This window comes from Palaemon carinicauda, chromosome 8 (genome assembly GCF_036898095.1).
Source record: "Palaemon carinicauda isolate YSFRI2023 chromosome 8, ASM3689809v2, whole genome shotgun sequence".
NCBI classification, from domain to species: Eukaryota; Metazoa; Arthropoda; class Malacostraca; order Decapoda; family Palaemonidae; genus Palaemon; species Palaemon carinicauda.
In genome coordinates this window covers 137,055,497-137,075,153 of record NC_090732.1, presented here as the reverse complement: position 1 = coordinate 137,075,153, position 19,657 = coordinate 137,055,497, and the positions used below count along the sequence as shown (strand labels likewise).

The 19,657-nt window shown below is 33.8% G+C and overlaps 1 protein-coding gene across 1 annotated transcript in view; it reads right to left on the bottom strand.

The window, feature by feature from the left end:
- LOC137645463 (uncharacterized) overlaps window positions 1–19,049 on the bottom strand; it is a 50,892-nt gene extending 31,843 nt beyond the window's left edge. Inside the window, exons 1-2 of the mRNA XM_068378268.1 lie at window positions 18,975–19,049; window positions 16,586–16,786 (exon numbers count right to left, since the gene is read on the bottom strand). Coding sequence (XP_068234369.1) covers window positions 16,586–16,707 — 122 coding nt within the window. The 5' untranslated portion in view covers window positions 16,708–16,786; window positions 18,975–19,049. The remainder of the gene's footprint in view (window positions 1–16,585; window positions 16,787–18,974) is intronic.
- Between the last annotated feature and the right edge of the window lie 608 nt (window positions 19,050–19,657).

The following is a 19,657-nucleotide window of genomic DNA, read 5'->3' as shown; positions in this document are numbered from 1 at the left end:
ATTTTTCATTTTGTATGAGAAATTGTATTTGTTCTTCATCATCATCTCATTTCTGCTATTAAGATTTGATTAAGTGGCTCATCGTCTTGATATATACGTTAATGATTTATCTTTTCTTTGAAGTCTTAAATTTATTTTTTATTATTTCGGATACATATTGATCTGTTGGTATTTATATACGAACAGGTGGGTAATCTCCCCCTTTTGATAATGATGATAATAATAATATGTGAGTATGGGTAGAAAGCTAATAAGGATTGATTTAATTCTCTTTTATGATCGATATGTGCTTTTCATTGGTGTATGCACTCTCATTGTTATTTATGTCGGGTTAATGCCAAAAAATAAGCTTTGGCAAAATATTTTTCATGCCAGGATGTTCATCTCCTATTGTTTGATTGTTTTATGGTATGATGGTTTTCTGCGTAGTTTAATAGATTTTTTAACGTATGATTATATTGCAGCTTTCTCAGCTTAATTTACCTTCGTTGTAGTTTCTTTTTATCTATAACATAGTATCGTCTTTATTCTAGTTATGTATAGCAATAATTACTATTTTATTTTGGCATCGAGCATGGAATAAGTTAGCATATATGTACAGATGTAGAGATAAAATTAGTTAAGCGTTGATATAAAGAAAAAGGTTGAGAACCACTAATATAATGTTATTACTGTTCTTAGAATATTTTATTTTGAGTGTTCATTACTTCTCTCCTAGTTTAATTGGTTCCTTGTTTCCTTTCCTCACAGGGCTATTTTTCCCTGTTGGAGCCTTTGGGCTTATAGCATGTTGCTTTTCTAACTAGGACTGTGGTTTAGCTTTTAATGATAATAATTGAAGTTTGAAAATTATATTGAGTCAGTTGAACATCATCGCAAGACAATTGTTTGGAAGACACCGGTCACTGATGAAATGGACAGTCTGTACTTCATACCCAAATCTGAATTAGAGAATTGTATGAATTATTAATGTAAGGTAATGGTAGTCGAATGTAAACACCGACTATCTTGACTCCTTGATATCCACAAGTAGCAAACATTTCGGATAAGAATATTCCTAGTGACTGAGATGAGTATTAGCACATCGGAAAGAACGTCTCCTAATTATCATCATTTAAAGATCCATGGTAGGGGTGTAAGAATACTACCACCGTACGTCCTGCGTGTCGAAGAAAGCGACCAAGAGGACAGCTGCTGCCTTGTAGTCTTGCTTTTTAGCATAAGGCTAGGCCCGCTGGAAGTAACTTTGGAAACTGCTGCCTTGCAGTTGGACTGTTAGAACAATTTTAGGCCCACCTCCAAACACGGGTTGATAACTGCAAGGGCTTGCGATCGTAAAAACCCTTTGTTAAATCATGCCTGATGTTTTTATGTATAAGAAGATGCTTATGATTGAAGGGATTGGGGAGAACGCATCAGGCAACTGAGCCCTTAATGTAGGGATAACGGTGGGAAAGAAGATTTAAAGATAAAAGATATTAAGATATCTGCTATTGATTATTATGTGGTGTTTTTAGTAATGCATGATGTGCTTATTATAATGAAGTATACTTTGTTAATCATGGTTAGTCTGGTCATGATTTAGTAATATTTTTCTACGAATTAAGTGACTTTTACATTACTGATTTGTCAAAATTTACGAGATATTCACTGAATTTCTTGTGCATTTAATAACTAATTTCCAGTAATAAGATTTATTGAAATTTTTTAAGTTAAAAATATGGAGCACTTTTCTTCATGTTCATGAGCAAGGAAATTTTTGCAGTTAAATGTTTTGATATTTGTAATTTATAGCTTCTTGCTAAATAGATTTTCTAAGGGTTGTGTTTTTCCTGCGAAGGAGCGGGAAGCAGGCCAATAGTCAAAGTATGCTTTTATGCGTTGGGTCGTCACTTTGACTCTGTGACCCGAGTTTCCTGGAAATCTGTCTTGAATGGATGATGAATCGTTTAAAAATTACCGGTAATGAGACAATTAAGGAAAATTCAGAGTCAATTTTAGAAATGAGACTGTACTGAGTAAGCCTAATGCTGATGACTTTTAAAACTGAAAATACCACACATTCAACTCTATGACTTCAGTTTCATGTAATAATCAAATTTATATATAAAAAAGAATAATGGAAGGAAAAACTATTAAAACATTATTCATCTGTTAGGATCCCCGACCCGGAAATGGTAAGTAAAATAAGGTCAACTTGACAGAAAGTTTTCCCTGAAATATAGGTTAATGGATTTGTGCTGTCAAGGGGACATGTCTTTCCCCTCTTCTTAAACCCTTTCCTTGTGTTGTATTTTTATGGTGGGTTTTGAACTTTGAGGGGACAGTTTTTACAGCTCTCTCTCTCTCTCTCTCTCTCTCTCTCTCTCTCTCTCTCTCTCTCTCTCTCTCTCTCTCTCTCTCTCTCAGATTATGCAATTGAAGTATGTAATTGATATGTTATTTCATTTCTCGTATGGATAAAAGTACTTAGGAATGCAAGTCTTTAATATTTGCAAGAGGATTTTTTTTTACTATATGGCATTGCTTTCATTTCGTGACGAATTTTGGTACTACTTTTTTTCTGACCCGAAATTTCTCTTCGACAAAGAACTAAGCGTTTATTCGCGCAAATACGACACGAAACTTAACAAAGAATCTGTCGTACTATGTTATAACTACACAGGATATGTGGAATTCCCATTTTATGGTAAATCGCACACAAGCTCGAATATAATAATTCTTGTGCGTGTGGAGAGAGAGAGAGAGAGAGAGAGAGAGAGAGAGAGAGAGAGAGAGAGGAGAGAGAGAGAGAGAGAGAGAGAGAGAATCTTTTGTTTCAAGATTTTAAAATTTATCGTTTTACCAAAGACGTTTCGTGCAGAATATTCATGTAAATCGCGAGTTTGTATTATGTTATAGCTTCTGGTATCACAGTAAATTTACTTTTCTCAAATACACGTCGTGTTCGGGGTCTTTTGCTTTCGGGGGAGATTAAAGATATTGAGAAAGAAATTTACATACGAGGAATTTGACTCGCTGCCCAATAACCGCCGATCAAAGCAAGATATATCACCAGGGATCACAGCGGCCCGTCTGTAATTCTCGGTATAAATAATGCGATATGTGACCTTAAGAAGACATTAAACGTCGTTTACCACATATTATGGATAACCAGATTTAGTCATGAATATTGAATAAACGCCAATAACAATATTGACTAATTGCACAGTGTTTAAAGGAGGCGCCACGCCTTCCTGTTCTCTGTAAGTTTTTGGGTTGTGATGTTCTTAGTCATACTCCCTTTTGTTGAATCCAGAGCGGGGGAGGGGGGGGGGGGTTGACTAGTAGGCGGCAGACCAGAATGGAACCAGTGACCTTACAGATGCAAACCCAGAACTTTATCGCCGACCTAAATGTGGGTGCGTATTTTATTATATTCTTTCGTGTGTTTTATTTCATTCCGTTGGATGATGCTTTACAAGTTAGTGGTTTCAAACAACTATTTTTTTTTTCCTAATCTAAATTTTAGGAATTAAAGCTTCCAAATTTCTATAGTCAGAAGTAATGGTTTTAATTGTAGAGGTGCACTTCACCTAACAGCTTCAATATTTGCTGCCGAACTGTATGGCATACTAACCGCTGTTGAGAAAATAGCGTTGGAAAAAGAGGGTAATTTTACAATTTTTAGTGATGCAAGGAGTGTCCCTGAAGCTTTAGAAGTTTTTAATTCTAGTAACCCTCGAGTTTTAAAGATTATAGAATGGCTTTTTATTATTGGAAGGAGGGGTATAACGATTCGATTTTGTTGAGTTCCAGCACATGTAGGTGTGTGTGGGAATGAGAAGGCAGATTCATATGCGACGAATGCGGCATCAGAGTTGCTGCCAAGAAGGTATCCCATTCCCTGTAATGACTTCCTACCTAACATCAAGAAATTGCTTAGCAATAAATGGCAACAGCACTGGGATAGTCTAGATGGGAATAAAATGAGAAAAGTAACAAATGTCATAACTCCTTGGAGGTATGACATGATGCCCCGAAAATGGGAGACTTCTCATTGTCGTCTCCGTATTGGTCACGCTCGGTTGACACACGAGTTTCTACTGAAGGGCCAACACCAACCGTATTGCGACGACTGTTTAGTACCTCTAACAGTGAGACATTTGTTGACCGAACGCCCCAATTACAATAACTTAAGGAATAGACATTTGTTTGAGGCTCGAGGTGAAGGTGGCAGGTTCATCCTTGCCAAGATTCTTGGACATGATGTGTCCCACTATGCAAATGGTATTTTTAGGTTTATTTCACAAAGCAGGTCTTCTTAAAACTATTTAACTTTTATAATGAGATTAAACTTTTATGGTTTTAATTGAATATTCTTTAATTTTTTTCATACATACTGTATATATAGACTAAATAATGGCGTCAATGACCTTAGATGTCATGATGCCTGGAAACTTTAAATCAATCAATCAATCAACTTCGATGGATCATTTCAGTGGCTCTTTCGTCGAAGAATGTACCACCAGTGAATGACGCAATGTGAAATGAGTTCCCGTCTCTCCTCTTATTCACAAATAGAATCGTGACAGTTTCGTTTACGAAGTGAATCTTCAAAATAGTAAGATTTTGTAAAAGTTATATTATAATGAGTGTGACGCATTAAATTCTCATGTGTATTTCTAGAGCAAGACTAGTGATAAATAGTTAATGATTTTATGTAATACTTGTATCTCGTGATTTTGTTGAGCTAAGGTGCAGAATTCTACCATTCACTTAAAGATTTATGGATTTGTTAAGTCTAACAACACAGAAATAAACAACATTGAAACTATAGGAGATTTTACCCTCAATGTAGGGAGAAAAGGGAGTCGCTATTTTAAGAATCCTTGTGAAATAATGAACTGGCTAGAGTCATTTCGTATTGTATAATTAAAGAGACTAAAACCAAAAATATTATATTGCAAACCATTCCCGAAATGCAAGAAAAGATTTACGGTACAAAGTTTGATAAAAACTGTGTTATTAGATTCCGGGAGAAGGTCAATCCGACAGTGTAATTACTTGCTCGTAAAAAAATGATTGAATGCAATTAAGGTCTGAAATATAAACTGCTTAAAAGAAAGACTTGTCGAGTGCATACCTCCTCCAACCTCAGATCCTTATGAGCTATCAGTGCACTTTGTGCGATGCTGTGTGGGCGTTACGTATGCGTCTTTGCAGTGTTCCGAAGGCACACCCACTTATTACCCGTTACTTTTTGTTCGTGTTTTCTTTCCTTCATCTTGCTGTCCAACCTTACTTAACTTTTACCTTTTGATGCAACTACGGGGGTTCCCCCATTTGCACGTGGGTGCTGAATGGCCTCCTTTACCCCAGTGCCGGGCATATGGCCCAAGTTCATATGTATGTATATTTATATGTATATGTATGTATGTATATATATATATATATATATATATATATATATATATATATATATATATATATATATTTATTTATATGTATGTGTATATATATATGTATGTATGTGTATATATATATATATATATATATATATATATATATATATATATATATATATATATACGTTATATATGTATGTGTACACTATATACAAACGTAAATTATCTTAACGATCAAAAGTTTGTGTTCTTCTTATATATATATATATATATATATATATATATATATATATATATATATATATATATATATATATATATAATTTTATATCACTTAAACCAGCCATTACTATGTTTAAAGTGGTTTCTTTGATGAAAACACCGGTACTCTGCCGATCAATAAGGAGGCGTTCCTTCAATTTTGCGTATCCCGCGCTAAAAAGGCTATGCATGTCCTGGTATAGTTGCCTCAAGTATAGTTCTATTTCACATGAAATGTAATAGTTCACCGTCGAGAAAACCATGAAAAGTTCCAGACACAGTGACAAGTATACGTATGTATGTGTGTATAATATATATAGTTTTTATTAGTGTATATAGGTATATATTGTATATGCATATATATATATATATATATATATATATATATATATATATATATATATATATATATATATATATATATATATATATATATATATACATTATATTTATGTATTTACATGTATATGTAAATATTTTTATGTTAGTGTATGATTTATTGCTGTAATCTTTCAACTTGATTTGGGTTAAAGGAATCATTTAATAAAATTGGTATGAGAGACAAATTCTGGCTAGTACTGCCACAGTCCAGTACACTAATGGTGTGAAAAAGCTGTAGGGGACTATTCATCCAAGTGACGTATATATAACTGAACTATGGCTGTGCTGCTGTTTTTGAAGAAAGAACTTGACTATATGAAGGAAATATGATGAACCATGTCACCAGCAATCGACCCAACAAAATTAAACCTTAATTGATGTTGTTATCCTTTGACTATTTCGAAGCAAATGGCTCAACGACTCAATCATTTGGAAAGATAAGATGCATTATATGTGCTCACTGATGAGGACTAAATTAGTCAAAGTCGCTGGTTTATTTCGTCAAGGGATCACAAACTTGTTATTGGTCATGAGCCAATAAAAATTTTATTTGTTATCTATTTACAGTTACTTCTTGTCTCTTCCATATTTCTATCGGTTTATATATATATATATATATATATATATATATATATATATATATATATATATATATATATATATATGTATATATATATATATATATATATATATATATATATATATATATATATATATATATATTTCCCTTTATATATGTATGTATGTATGTAAATATCAACCTCTTAGCCGAAACTGCAGGGCATAGATTCGAATCCTTGCCCAGCCATAAGCTGTTATCATAAATGAATTTCCGGGAGACAAACATTCCTAAAGGTAGAATTCGATATTAAATACCATTGTGGGTGATATCTACATTGATTAAAATCATGAGTGTTAGTTATACATATTCATATACGAATATATAGAAATACACTATATGTATAGTATGTATGTGTATAATACATGTGTGTGTATATATATATATATATATATATATATATATATATATATATATATATATATATATATATATATATATATATATGTACATAGAGAGAGAGAGAGAGAGAGAGAGAGAGAGAGAGAGAGGCCTGGGTCTTCCAACTCTTATAGGGCCCTGTAGAGCCCAATTGAAAGTTTGGTGAACTAATCTCTCTTGGGGAGTGCGAAGAGCAGTCCCAAACCATCTCCATCTACACCTCACCGTGATCTCTTGTAGTTTCATTTCTAATCCTGTCCTGCCATATAACTCCCAATATTCAACTAAGGGCTTTGTTCTCAAATCTACAAAATCTGTTGGATATCGTTTCATTGTTATACCATGAATGAATTATTTGAATTTCTCTGGTATCCTGAAAAACACATGTCCATACAGTAACACCGATTTAACTAAACTAATATGTAGCCTGATTTTTATATGTAATTTCGGGCGATTTGATTTCCAAATTATGCTTAACCTAGCTATTGTCTGATTTGCTTTTTTCAATTTTTCATTAAACTCCAATTCTAAAGATCCTGTATTAGAGATCATAGTTCCTAAATATTTAAATGATTCCACCTCATTAATTCTTTCTCCTTCCATTGATACTTCATCTTCCTTTGCATATTCCATTCTCATCATCTCTGTCTTTCTTCTATTTATCTTGAGCCTAACCTCATGTGATATTTCATACAATTTGGTAAGCAAGCTTGGCAAGCCCTGTGGTGTTCTGCTAATAAGCACAACGTCTTCAGCATAATTTAGGTCAGCTATTTTTTTTCTTTTTAATCGATCCAGTCCGATCCTTCTCCTCCATCCCCAACTGATCTATGCATTACAAAATCCATGAGGATGATAAACAACATAGGTGACAACACATTCCCTTGGAGTACTCCGCTGTTCACTGGAAATTCGTTTGATAGGACTCCACTAATATTAACTTTGCGCGTACTATGCTTATGAACAGACTTTATCGAATATACATATATGAGAGGAACTCCATAATAACTCGGTACTCGCCACAAAATTGGCCGGCTTTTTCCTAGTCCACAAATGCCATCAAAAGTGGATTTCTATACTCTACACATTGCCGTACCACATGTCTTAAAATGAAAATTTGGTCAGTATGTTCTACTTTTTTTCTAAAGCCTGCTTGTTTATCTCTCAGTATTACATCAATCTTTTTCTCTACCCTCTTTAGAATGAGCATATTATATATTTTCATGAAAACTGACGTAAGTGTCATGCCTCTAACTATTGCAATCAGTCAGTTGTTTTTATTCCCATTCATCAGGTTTGTCCTCTTCACTCCTCATTCTACAAAATAATCTTGTAATTATTCTGGGAGTCTTAATTTTCAGCTAATATCATCTCAGCAGTTATTCCATTGTATTCATGGGCTTTCCATCTCTAGAGTTTTTTAACGATCGCTCCGATTTCAAACACTGAATTCATTCATGGGCACATTAAGGTCTTCCTCAGCTTCAGGTATATCATTCAAATTATTCCCTTCATATCTCCTGTTCATGACCTCTTGTTACGTTCAACTATTGTATACGACTTTATTTATGCAATATCTATATGTAAAGTTTACTAAACAATAGCAAATCATTGATTGCAAATTGAAAATAATAGCCAGCAAACAGAAAATTAAATTATATATAAGATTTAACATAAATATTTACAGCATTACACAAGATTCACCAAATACTCACGTCACACCAAAACTAATGGGAAAACATTCAAAGTTGTTACGAATGAGAACGAGTTGACTTCCCAAAATTCTATACAGCGAGGGGTAGATGGCACTGAGTAGTTTCAGATATAGAATGTTGACACGGAGAATTGGTGCTTCTGTCTGATGATTAATGTTGTTTTAATCTTCTTTGTCTTCTTCAAAATACTTTATCGTTGTGCGTAGTCACTAACTTCCAGAGTCACAGAGGGTGTAGCTGAAGAATGTCTCCGAATACGAGCAGTGTCCAGTCAGGACTCTCTCGTCGCTGCCTCCCCCTGTCCTTTATATTGGGAACAATACTCTTGAGAATTCTGGAGCCTTCAAGACTTAGCATTACGCAATAGCCACACGCCAGGAACCCATTCCCTAATCATCCTGTTGAACTCATGTTTGTAAGATGGCTGGCGCCAAAGTACAGTAGTTATGAGAATTATCTAGAACTCCCGTTCCAGAATACAATGATATTATTGAGTTACAATAACATTAATATATATAAAAATGAATTGCTTTATTTTTTACGTTAACATATATGAAGTAAAATTAATTATTTTATTTTTACAGCAATATACCTGAAAAAATTGGTAATTTTCACAAGTTTTGTAATACGATATACATAAATTTAACGTAAAATATAACACCTCACTAAACCGTTCCATCCAACGTTGCCTTTCTTCATCTTTTGTCGTTATAACAGATCCATCTCTCTTTTTGATGGGTATATGCTTTTTCTTTGCACCAGTAGAGATTTCATTAATAATTCTATGAACAATTCTTACACCATAGCCACTCCCTGAATTCATAGCTTTGTCAACCTCATCTACACTAATGTCTAAATCTTCTGGCCAGTCATTCCTAGCTTTTCGTCTAACCTCACTATCAATACTGGACTGTGTGGCATGCACTACCTTGTAATTTTCATTACTTCCTTGAAAACTTTCAACAAACAATTTCTGTCTCTGTCTCTGTCTCCCTTTTATAGTATCCCACGTGTCATTTGATATCAATGGTTTTCTCTTTGTAACTACATGTCCCAAGACTTCACTACCACCAGACCTAGGTAGTAGGTTGGTCAGGGCACCAGCCGCCTGTTGACCTACTACCGCTAGAGAGTTATGGGGTCCTTTGACTGGCCAAACAGTACTACATAGGACCCTTCTCTCTGGTTACAGGTCTTTCCCTTTGCCTACACAGACACCAAATAGTCTGGCCTATTCTTTACAGATTCTCTGTTCTCATACACCTGACAACACTGAGATTGCCAAACAATTCTTCTTCACCCAAGGGGTTAACTACTGCACTGCAATTGTTCAGTGGCTACTTTCCTCTTGGTAAGGGTAAAAGACTCTTCAGCTATGGTAAGCAGCTCTTCTAGGAGAAGAACACTCCAAAATCAAACAATTGTTCTCTAATCTTGGGTAGTGCCATAGCCTCGGTACCATGGTCCTCCACTGTCTTGTGTTATAGGGTTATAGTTCTCTTGCTTGAGGGTACACTCGGGCACACTATTCTATCTAGTTTCTCTTTCTCTTTTATAGGAAATATTTATTTTAATGTTGTTACTATTCTTGAAATATTTTAATTTTCCTTATTTTCCTTTCCTCACTGGGCTATTTTCCTATTGGGGCCCGTGGGCTTATATCATCCTCCTTTTTCAACTAGGGTTGTAGCTTAGCATTTAATAAGAATAATATGTTCTTAATATCGTATCATTCTTCATTAATTGTCTGCTCTTCTACTTTTGAAGTCTCTAAGACTGCAAATTGATTATTACATTCAATTGTAAACGTTTCTCTGTGCTCATCTTCTTGAAGCTTAGTTGTATCAAACCTAGGTATTCTATTTACCTTTCTATTGGGTGCTTTCAGTTTTAATTTCAGTGTGGCAATGAGGAGCTGTTGATCATCAACAATATCTGCACATGTATAGTTTCTTACATTTCTCAGTTCTTCTTCTCTTTTTATTAATGGCTATGTGATCTATTTGATTTTTTTTAATTGCCACATGATAAAGTTCATGCATATTTAGGGATGTCCTTGTGCTGGAAAAGAGTCCTCCAATAACATGTTTGTATGTTGAACAAAAACTTATAAAATGTGCCCCATTTTCATTTGCAACTTCGCCAAGATCCTCAACACCCATCACATTCTCTATACTTTGATCATTCCTTCCAACTTTAGCATTGAAGTCACCAATCACAATTTTTATGTCTCTCTCTTGGATCTCATCTATTACGCTCTGCAGTTCTTCATAGTATTCATCTTTCCTTTCTTCAGGAGAATCATTTGTTGGTGCATAGCAAACTATAATACTCATATTGCATTGTTCTGATTTAAACTTTGCAAGTAACAATCTACTATTTACAGCTCTCCATTCAGTTGATGCCTTTTCTGCTCTTGGTGTCATCATTATTCTTAGCCCTTCTCCTCCAACTCCATATATTCTTCCTGAGTAGATATATATACAACTTGTTTCACTTAGGGCCAAGATATCCAAACTATATTTCATAAATTCATTCTCCACTTGCTGTAACTTCCCAATCTGATTCATGGTTCTAACATTCTAATTACCAATTTTAAATTGTTCTTTAGTATTTATAAACCAGAAGATTCTTAGCACCCTGCTACGCCTGGGACTGGGAGCCATTCTGTCATTTTCACTTTCCATAGACTGACTAAATCTATAGAGGATTCATTGGCTAAATTCATCAAAGGATAGCTAGTTCCTTGTGGCGTTCAGTGTCTTTATAACTAAGGGAAGTTACCCTGCCTGTCCATGCTAATTTCAGTTAGATTATCCGCCAGGCATCAGAAGTAGAAGCTGAAAAGACATCTTGTCTATAGTCTTAAACTCAATCCGTCACCCTGCTGCTAGTGGCAATGCCCCCCGCATTTCCTCCATACCCAAAGTTCTCGTTACTCCGCCAGGTTGCTCATCCGCTTATATACCCGGTTGTGATGCCTTCCTTAACCCATGAGGAGTAATCTCCCAATCATCAAGATAGCTTTCTATTTGCCATTGGAAATCTCAGAAAATCGTCCAGTGATACTAGTTGTCATTCATCATACTTTATCTTTCATTTCTGACCACAGATGGTGCCACACCAGTTTCAAGCATCAAATCAATGTGTCGGTATTTTCAGTACTGCAATGGATCTAACAACTACTATGTTTGTTTCTACTGTTTCCAAATACTGCCTCATCTGTCTTAGAAAATAGTATTTTACCTCTTCCGCAGTAAACTCCCCTTCCTTCTTGTTCCCCATTTATCTTGTGATGGCTCCCTACACATACTTTAGAATCTATTACATTTTGGCTTGCTTTGAAGATTATCACTTCTAAAATTATTATATGAATACAATATTTTTTTATCTTTCCCGCGTAATAGGTAGTATTATCTTAAAAATCATGATATTTGACATAAGAGTTGTTGTAATCGATGTATGATACAGTAGTTAGGCAATTAAATAATTGTCTCAAAGTTGAAAAAAAAAAAAATTCCACCTTTGGATTGAAAAAGTAGGCTATCATGTTTAAAGTCCCCTAAAACTGGGTTCATTAATAAATGATATTTTCATTTTGATGTTCTAGCTAGAACAGCAGTAACAATAAGATCGCCACTATCACACTATCATGTTGAAACTGATAGGATCCAGGTAATAAGGCCAAGCATGACTCCAAGACTTTTTTTTTTTTTTTTTTTTTTTTTTTTTTTTTCTTAATTTCCGAATTTTTAATCAGGTGGCAATAGCTACAATATTGCAAGAAATGTCATGGGGGAGGTACTCTGCAATGATTTTGATATTGGTAACTTATGTTATTCTAAAAAATAAGGGTGCTATATAAATATTAATTGTTTTTAGCAGGACTTTAATTCTATTTTGCAATATAGCGATAATTTTGATATATTTCTAAGACGTTCAGGAATTTATTATTGTTGTTAGATTTGCCGTAATACAAGCAAATCCAATGAAATGAATGTAAAAAGTGAAGAGAAGATAGGTGGTGCTTGTCCTCGAAAGAAGGGAGCAATGAAAAATAGAAGAAAGAAGAGAATTCCAAAACAAACGTTTAAACGCAGCGAATGTTCTTTTGTTGAATAGCCTGACATAAGACATATCTATTTTAACGTTGTTACAGAACTTAGATAGTTTATATTCTTTATTTATTACTTCTCTGATCGTTTATTTCCTTATTTCCCTCCCTCACTGGTTTATTTTTCATATTGGAACCCTTAAACTTGTAGCATTCTGCTTTTCCAACTAGTGTTCTTGCTTATCTAATAATAATAATAATAATAATAATAATAATAATAATAATAATGATGATGATGATGATGATGTTGATAACAGGGCAACCTGAGTGGTAAAGCAATGGGAGATCGAGATTCAATTGTTTACTCTTAAGAAAAAAAAAAGTCTTATAATACTAATTTGTTTCCTTTACTAATTTACAGTCGTCTTTTCTCTCCGTCTGTCTTTATAATAGTTTTTTTTTTTTTGGTAAATTCAGCGCGGAAAAAGAAACCACAGCAGGTCTCTCTCTCTCTCTCTCTCTCTCTCTCTCTCTCTCTCTCTCTCTCTCTCTCTCTCTCTCTCTCTCTCTCTCTCTCTCCATTCATATTAATAGTTGATATTCTGGCTTCGCTGACAGGTCGTGCAAATCCATGCAATTATAGAATCATTCACCAATTAAAAAACAAGTTTTTGGCCAAAATTATCTGCACTTAGCGAAAGAGAGAAAAAAAAGAGAACTCAGTTGAGGCACGATTGACCTTATTGAGGCAGCCGGTTTCATTAACCTCATTTTGGTGATAGGTTCGCATAATATAGATCATTGTGAAAGATGTGAGATTGGATGTTCTTTCCCAGAAAAAAAGTATATTAGATTCCAAGCGTGATCAAATCCATGAGTGTTCCGCATGTAATATCCAGTAATTAACAACAGCAACAGGAAGAAAAATTAGCATACAAAGGGACATTACCCCAGGACAATATAAAGGAATGTGTATTTGCTTGTAAAGGAAAATGACAATTTGTCATGCACGCATATTTCACTCTGGAAATTCAAAACCCGGTAATATTCGTAAAAATTCTTATTCATTCTCAATTAAATTGCAGATTTTTCATATTATACAATCAAAGTAAGTAGAAGAACATTGGAATCTAACTTATAAAAGTTTCCAAGTTTTATCAGCAAATTGAAGAGAATATATAATTATAATCATAGTGTAATAGCGATTTACGAACATCTCACATAAGTTCAGCGTTCACCAGGATATACAGGAACATGTATTTGCGCGGAACTTGAGGTGCATCAGCTTTAGTTTGTTAGAAAGGAACTCTGTATCAGTCTTATGAGATAATTGATATATCGGGATAGTTTATTTTCCAACTTATTTTGGGACCCTTACTTTTCATGATAGTTTTAAAAAAAAAAAAGTTTATTTGTAACAATACGGAACTTCAAATCTATATAAATTTTTAATCTTGGTATTCATTTGGTGAGGTACGCTGGTAAAAGTTGCAAAATCTATTGATCTTCTGTTAGCAAACGTCAAAATATGTATTAGTTTTCGAAACAACAGGTCAGCTTTCAAGAGTTAAAGTCGTCATAATTTCCAGTCATATATTTTCTTGTACATTTTTAAATTACATTTTATGATGATTCGTGTTTTGCTTTTGAAATTTTGTTAAATAACATAGATGAAAACAGATTACGGCAATATTTTTTTTTCTTTTTTTTTTTTACTTTTTCCCCTATTTTGCTTGATTGTTTGTTATTTCTCAGCCTCCCACCTCTAAACCCCGTAACTTTTAACCGCCTAATATTACATCTCAGATTTTTAATTTCCATATATCAAGAAATATTGTACCTCTTATTGAATTTTACAGCTTTTCTTTTTCTTTTCCCATTTATTCTTTTACTTGAAAATTATTTTTATCTCAACTTCGACTTTTCCTTTATATATTTTCAATTCTAGTGAATCTTAATAACCCACTCGTTTGTAGTTTAATAACCCTCATTCTCCTTTTGACATGGAGAAGTTGTTCCATATATATAGTCGTTTAGCTCGGTTATATCATACGGCATAAATAACGGTCTTGTTATTTTTTACGTTTTATATAATTTTAAAAGGAGAACAACGATAACTGTCAAAGTTTTGCTTTTTTTATTTCTTTGAATTTTTATGCGAATTTTATCTGCTGGTTTACGTAATGAACGCTTCATATCTATACAAAGCTAGAAATATTGAAGGGATAGGCAAATGATAAATGGATGAATTGGAAAGAACTATTGAAGAGCAACATAAAAAAAGGCAGGGGGGGGGGGTGCGATCCCACGCAATTCAGAGAAAACTTTGAAGACAAAAAAGCATGACCTTAAAAATATGAAAGAAATCAAACAAATTAGGATTTCCTCTTTAAGAAATCCCAGATGTTATTTAACGATGAATATAGAATTGATGAGTTATGATTAGGATGATTAAATATTGAAGACTAATTTGGAAATGTTTTTTGTCCGAATGAATGAGAGGCATACTTTCGCTTAGCTGGTTTATGTTAACATATCAATCAGTAAAGGATAAAGAACATAGGTGACAACATATTCTCTTGGAGTACTCCACTGTTCACTGGAAATTCATTTTGATAGGACTCCACCAACATTGCACTTGCTGTGCTCATGAACAGACTGTGTTTGTGAGTGTGTATATATATGTATATGTATATTTATACATACATATATATATATGTATATATATATATATGTGTGTGTGTGTGTGTGTGTGTGTGTGTGTGTATAAAGATATTAGATACTAGTTATGCAAGTGATATCGATAGATTTAAAAGTATTAGACAGAAAGTTGTCGATTATTACCTTATTTATTGTGCATTAAAAATAAATTGCCCACCTACCGATACTTTATTCTAAAAGAATCCACATGATTTTTTTTTCGAATCTTAAACCACAAACAGATAATTGAAATTGAGAAATTGAATAATATGTATAAGTACACTCAATCTGATGGGATTAAATTTCAAACCCACGAATTTTAGTGTTTGTATAAGGTAGACTGACTAAGCACTCGGCTATCAAAAGGTATAATCTAACTTGGACAAACACAATCTATCCCTAACCCTTTTTACTATGACAGCTGAGTTCTAAGTTTGGAACATGTTGCTAAATCTGTGAAATAGTTTGTCTAATTTTGCACGTGGCATTTTTATATTTTCCAATGTTAGACTACAAATAGCTCGATGATATTGAATTCGCCTTACTTAAATTAGATCTTACACCCGAAAAGATTATAAAGGAAATGTGTACGTATCCCTACTGGGGCTCAAACCCCAGTAGGGGCATTCAGGGTTCGTTTAGAGCCTAAATAATAATGAGATTTATTTTTAGCCATGGATCATACACTTAATACTAAGTTATCATGATGAAAATGATTTTATTTCGACTTTAATTACATAAAATGTACAAAAAAAGTCGCAGAATTCTGATTTCTTGAAGGGTGCAATAAGTTGCGATTCCCTATGTATCCACACCGAAAGGTATAAGCTCTAATCTAGGTCTGGATAGGTTAACACACACACACACACACACACGTATATATATATATATATATATATATATATATATATATATATATATATATATATATATATATATATGTGTGTGTGTGTGTGTGTGTGTGTATATATATATATATATATATATATATATATATATATATATATATATATATATATCACATTGATTGCTTCAATAACCATAATGAATTACTGTCCAATATTACAATATGAAGCGAATTAGTTACCTTCCGGCAGCGCCTTCGTCCCCCTCGCCTTCCTTCTTGGCGACCTCTTCCGATTCCTGTTGAGCCTCCTGGGTCTGTTCCACGTCGGCGGCCATGGTCGCAGACAGGCGATTCCGAAGCATTGTTTTAACGCTTTCAGTGTCTGTGTTGTTCGCTATGACTAGTTACTGAACCTTTATTTTCCCATAGCTTCACAAATAACTGGAAGGAGAAATTAAAAGTCAGGGGAGTGGAGACGCTTAGGTTAAAGGTCTTCAGTTATTTACAATCAGTTAGTAGCGTATTTTTTGGGGGATGGGATCCGTATTTGTCTTGAGAGTTCGATATTATGATTATTGTTATTGGTAATGTTGTTGTTTTATATTAGAATGTGGTTGTGTTCTACTTATAATATTCAAATTAATCTGACGCTATAAAATTTAGGCTTTCTGAAATTTTTTTAAAAGTATTCTACACCAAGTTTTCTTATTTTAATTTCATTATTGAATCGTATACCGAAACTGTATGGGACAGGATTTGATGTTTTTTTTTTTTTTTTCATTATTGCAATACTTAATGTTTAATAAAGAAATAACTTTGAAAACTCATCTGACTTCACCTCTGATTAAAGTTTTTTGGCATTGATAAATGCATCGTATTTGTAACATTTTGGAAACTAAATTAATATCTGGCAGCAAGCTAACTGTATATAATTACGTAGTATGGTATGCATTCCTCAGTGTACAAAGACATTGATTATGGGTAAATATATAATGTGGAACACGTTAAAGATTTGGTGAAATTAATATCATTGGTGTAAGAATGGGCCAGGGTATCTTGGGGACATGAAGTCATGTGAAAGGATTGAACAACGCTTTGAGGTTGAAGGAGAGAAAGGTTAATAGAAGCTTAGACATGAGATATTAAAAGATGCATTGTAAAAGACGGGCTTTGATATGCTATTTTTCAAAGACTGTCTGGACTTTCCGGCCAAAAACATGCGGCCGAGATAGAGGTGATGGATGCAGTTTGTGTTGGGTGTTCGAAGTGCTGCTGTGACAAGTGTTTTGGAAGCTTTTACTGCTCAGTGGTACTATCCTCTATAGTAGTTGAAAGAAGAATATTACTGAGATTGTTGTGTTATTTTTCTCTGAAGTTAATCTCTGTTAAGGGAAATGGCTTTATTTGTGTGTGAGTGTATAACGTATATATATATATATATATATATATATATATATATATATATATATATATATATATATATATATATATATATATATTATATATATATATATATATATATATATATATATATATATATATATATATATATATATATATATATATATATATATATATATGCGCATATATGTGAGACTATATTTATGTAAATGCCTATGAGAGAGAGAGAGAGAGAGAGAGAGAGAGAGAGAGAGAGAGAGAGAGAGAGAGAGAGACGCAAATAATACATACTTTGATACATCATGATGTTCAGTTAACTTATACTGTTAAATGTTAATATTGTTTTCCCAACTTTACGAGAGCACAATACTTCATACCCATAATATCAGGAAGACTGTAATCTGAATGTGTGGGTGTGTGTGTGTGTGATAAACTCAAATTTAACAGGAAAGAATCGATTGGAATTATATTGTTCCGGCGTTCAAACTCATCTCCTGAACCTGATTAATTGGTTGAATGAAGAGCAAGAGGACTTCTCGTAAAACCATTTTCGTCTCTGCTTCCGTTCCGTTATTAGTGTCTTCTCTCTTCATTTTCATAGTTAACAGCACAATTATATGGGTAGGTTGAGTGATTATTTGGCATAAAATTTAGCCAATAAAATTCGAAAGGATAAATTAATAAAAATCGTACAGTTTTTAGTACTTAGACGATGAAGCAAGGCATATTATGATCAGAACTGTAGACGATGAAGCAATGCATATCATTATGATCAGAACTGTAGACAACTTTATTTTGAGTGATGCGGGGAAAAGAATGTTTCATTTGTATCCTATGCATGAACTGTGTTCGTCAGTGACTAAATTGATGAGATATTCTGTTTGAATGCAGGCAAATAAAATCATATATTAGTTGATTATCTTAATCAATTGCTTGTTACGTATCCAGATTTTTTTTAATGCGTTATTATATTGATATTACACCAGCCCTTTTATTTAGAACTGTATAAATAAAAGAATGTAAAAACTATGCTGTTGTCATGATACACACAATTAGAATGTTTGTCGGTCTGTTCATGTTGTTCAAAACAAAAGGAAGGAAGTTATGTGACAGCATAATTTCACCTCGTACGCACCATAATCTCCACCACATCCAACTATATAAAGTCCATATTAACCCCCTTTCTACGAGAGAAAAAAAATCCAAAACGAATGCAAATGAGAATTACCGCTCACACCGCCTCCTTCCACATGCACCGTTTCATGAGACACTGAAATCTAAAGCTACCGTTCACTATCAGTGCGGGTCATACACTGACCGAGTTTTGAGGAGTTGGACCTAGAATGGGAGATCTTCTCCCCTCCTACCCGTATTTCTCAGGACCTTCCGTGCGAGTCTCACTTTTAGAATTCCATCTTTATCCGTTGCTTTCATGATAAACACGAATCAAGGCAGTTACACTCGACTCGCCAAGCCTTGCTAGTTATACTGGAGATCTCGTTGTCAACCAGGTTGATGACCTGGTAAAAGAGAGAGAGAGAGAGAGAGAGAGAGAGAGAGAGAGAGAGAGAGAGAGAGAGAGAGAGATGCGGTTTATGTTCCTCTCTCCCTTTAGATGATTTTTCTTCAGTGTTTGTGTATGTGTATTTTTCATGTATTCAAACTAAATGTTTATTTATGTAGCATGTGTATCAGAAAAAGAAAAATTAAAGGAACGAATTCCTCTAATGTATTATAAGATATATGTTTTTTTCATCTAGAGCTTGATTAAGACAGACAAATGCCCAATTCTATCTCGACCTCATGAAAAAGAAAATTCTTTAATGATGACAAATTTAATATCATTGCTATTTTTCCTGTTGGAGCCCTCGGACTTGTAGCATCCTGCTTTTCCAACTAGGGTTGTGGCTT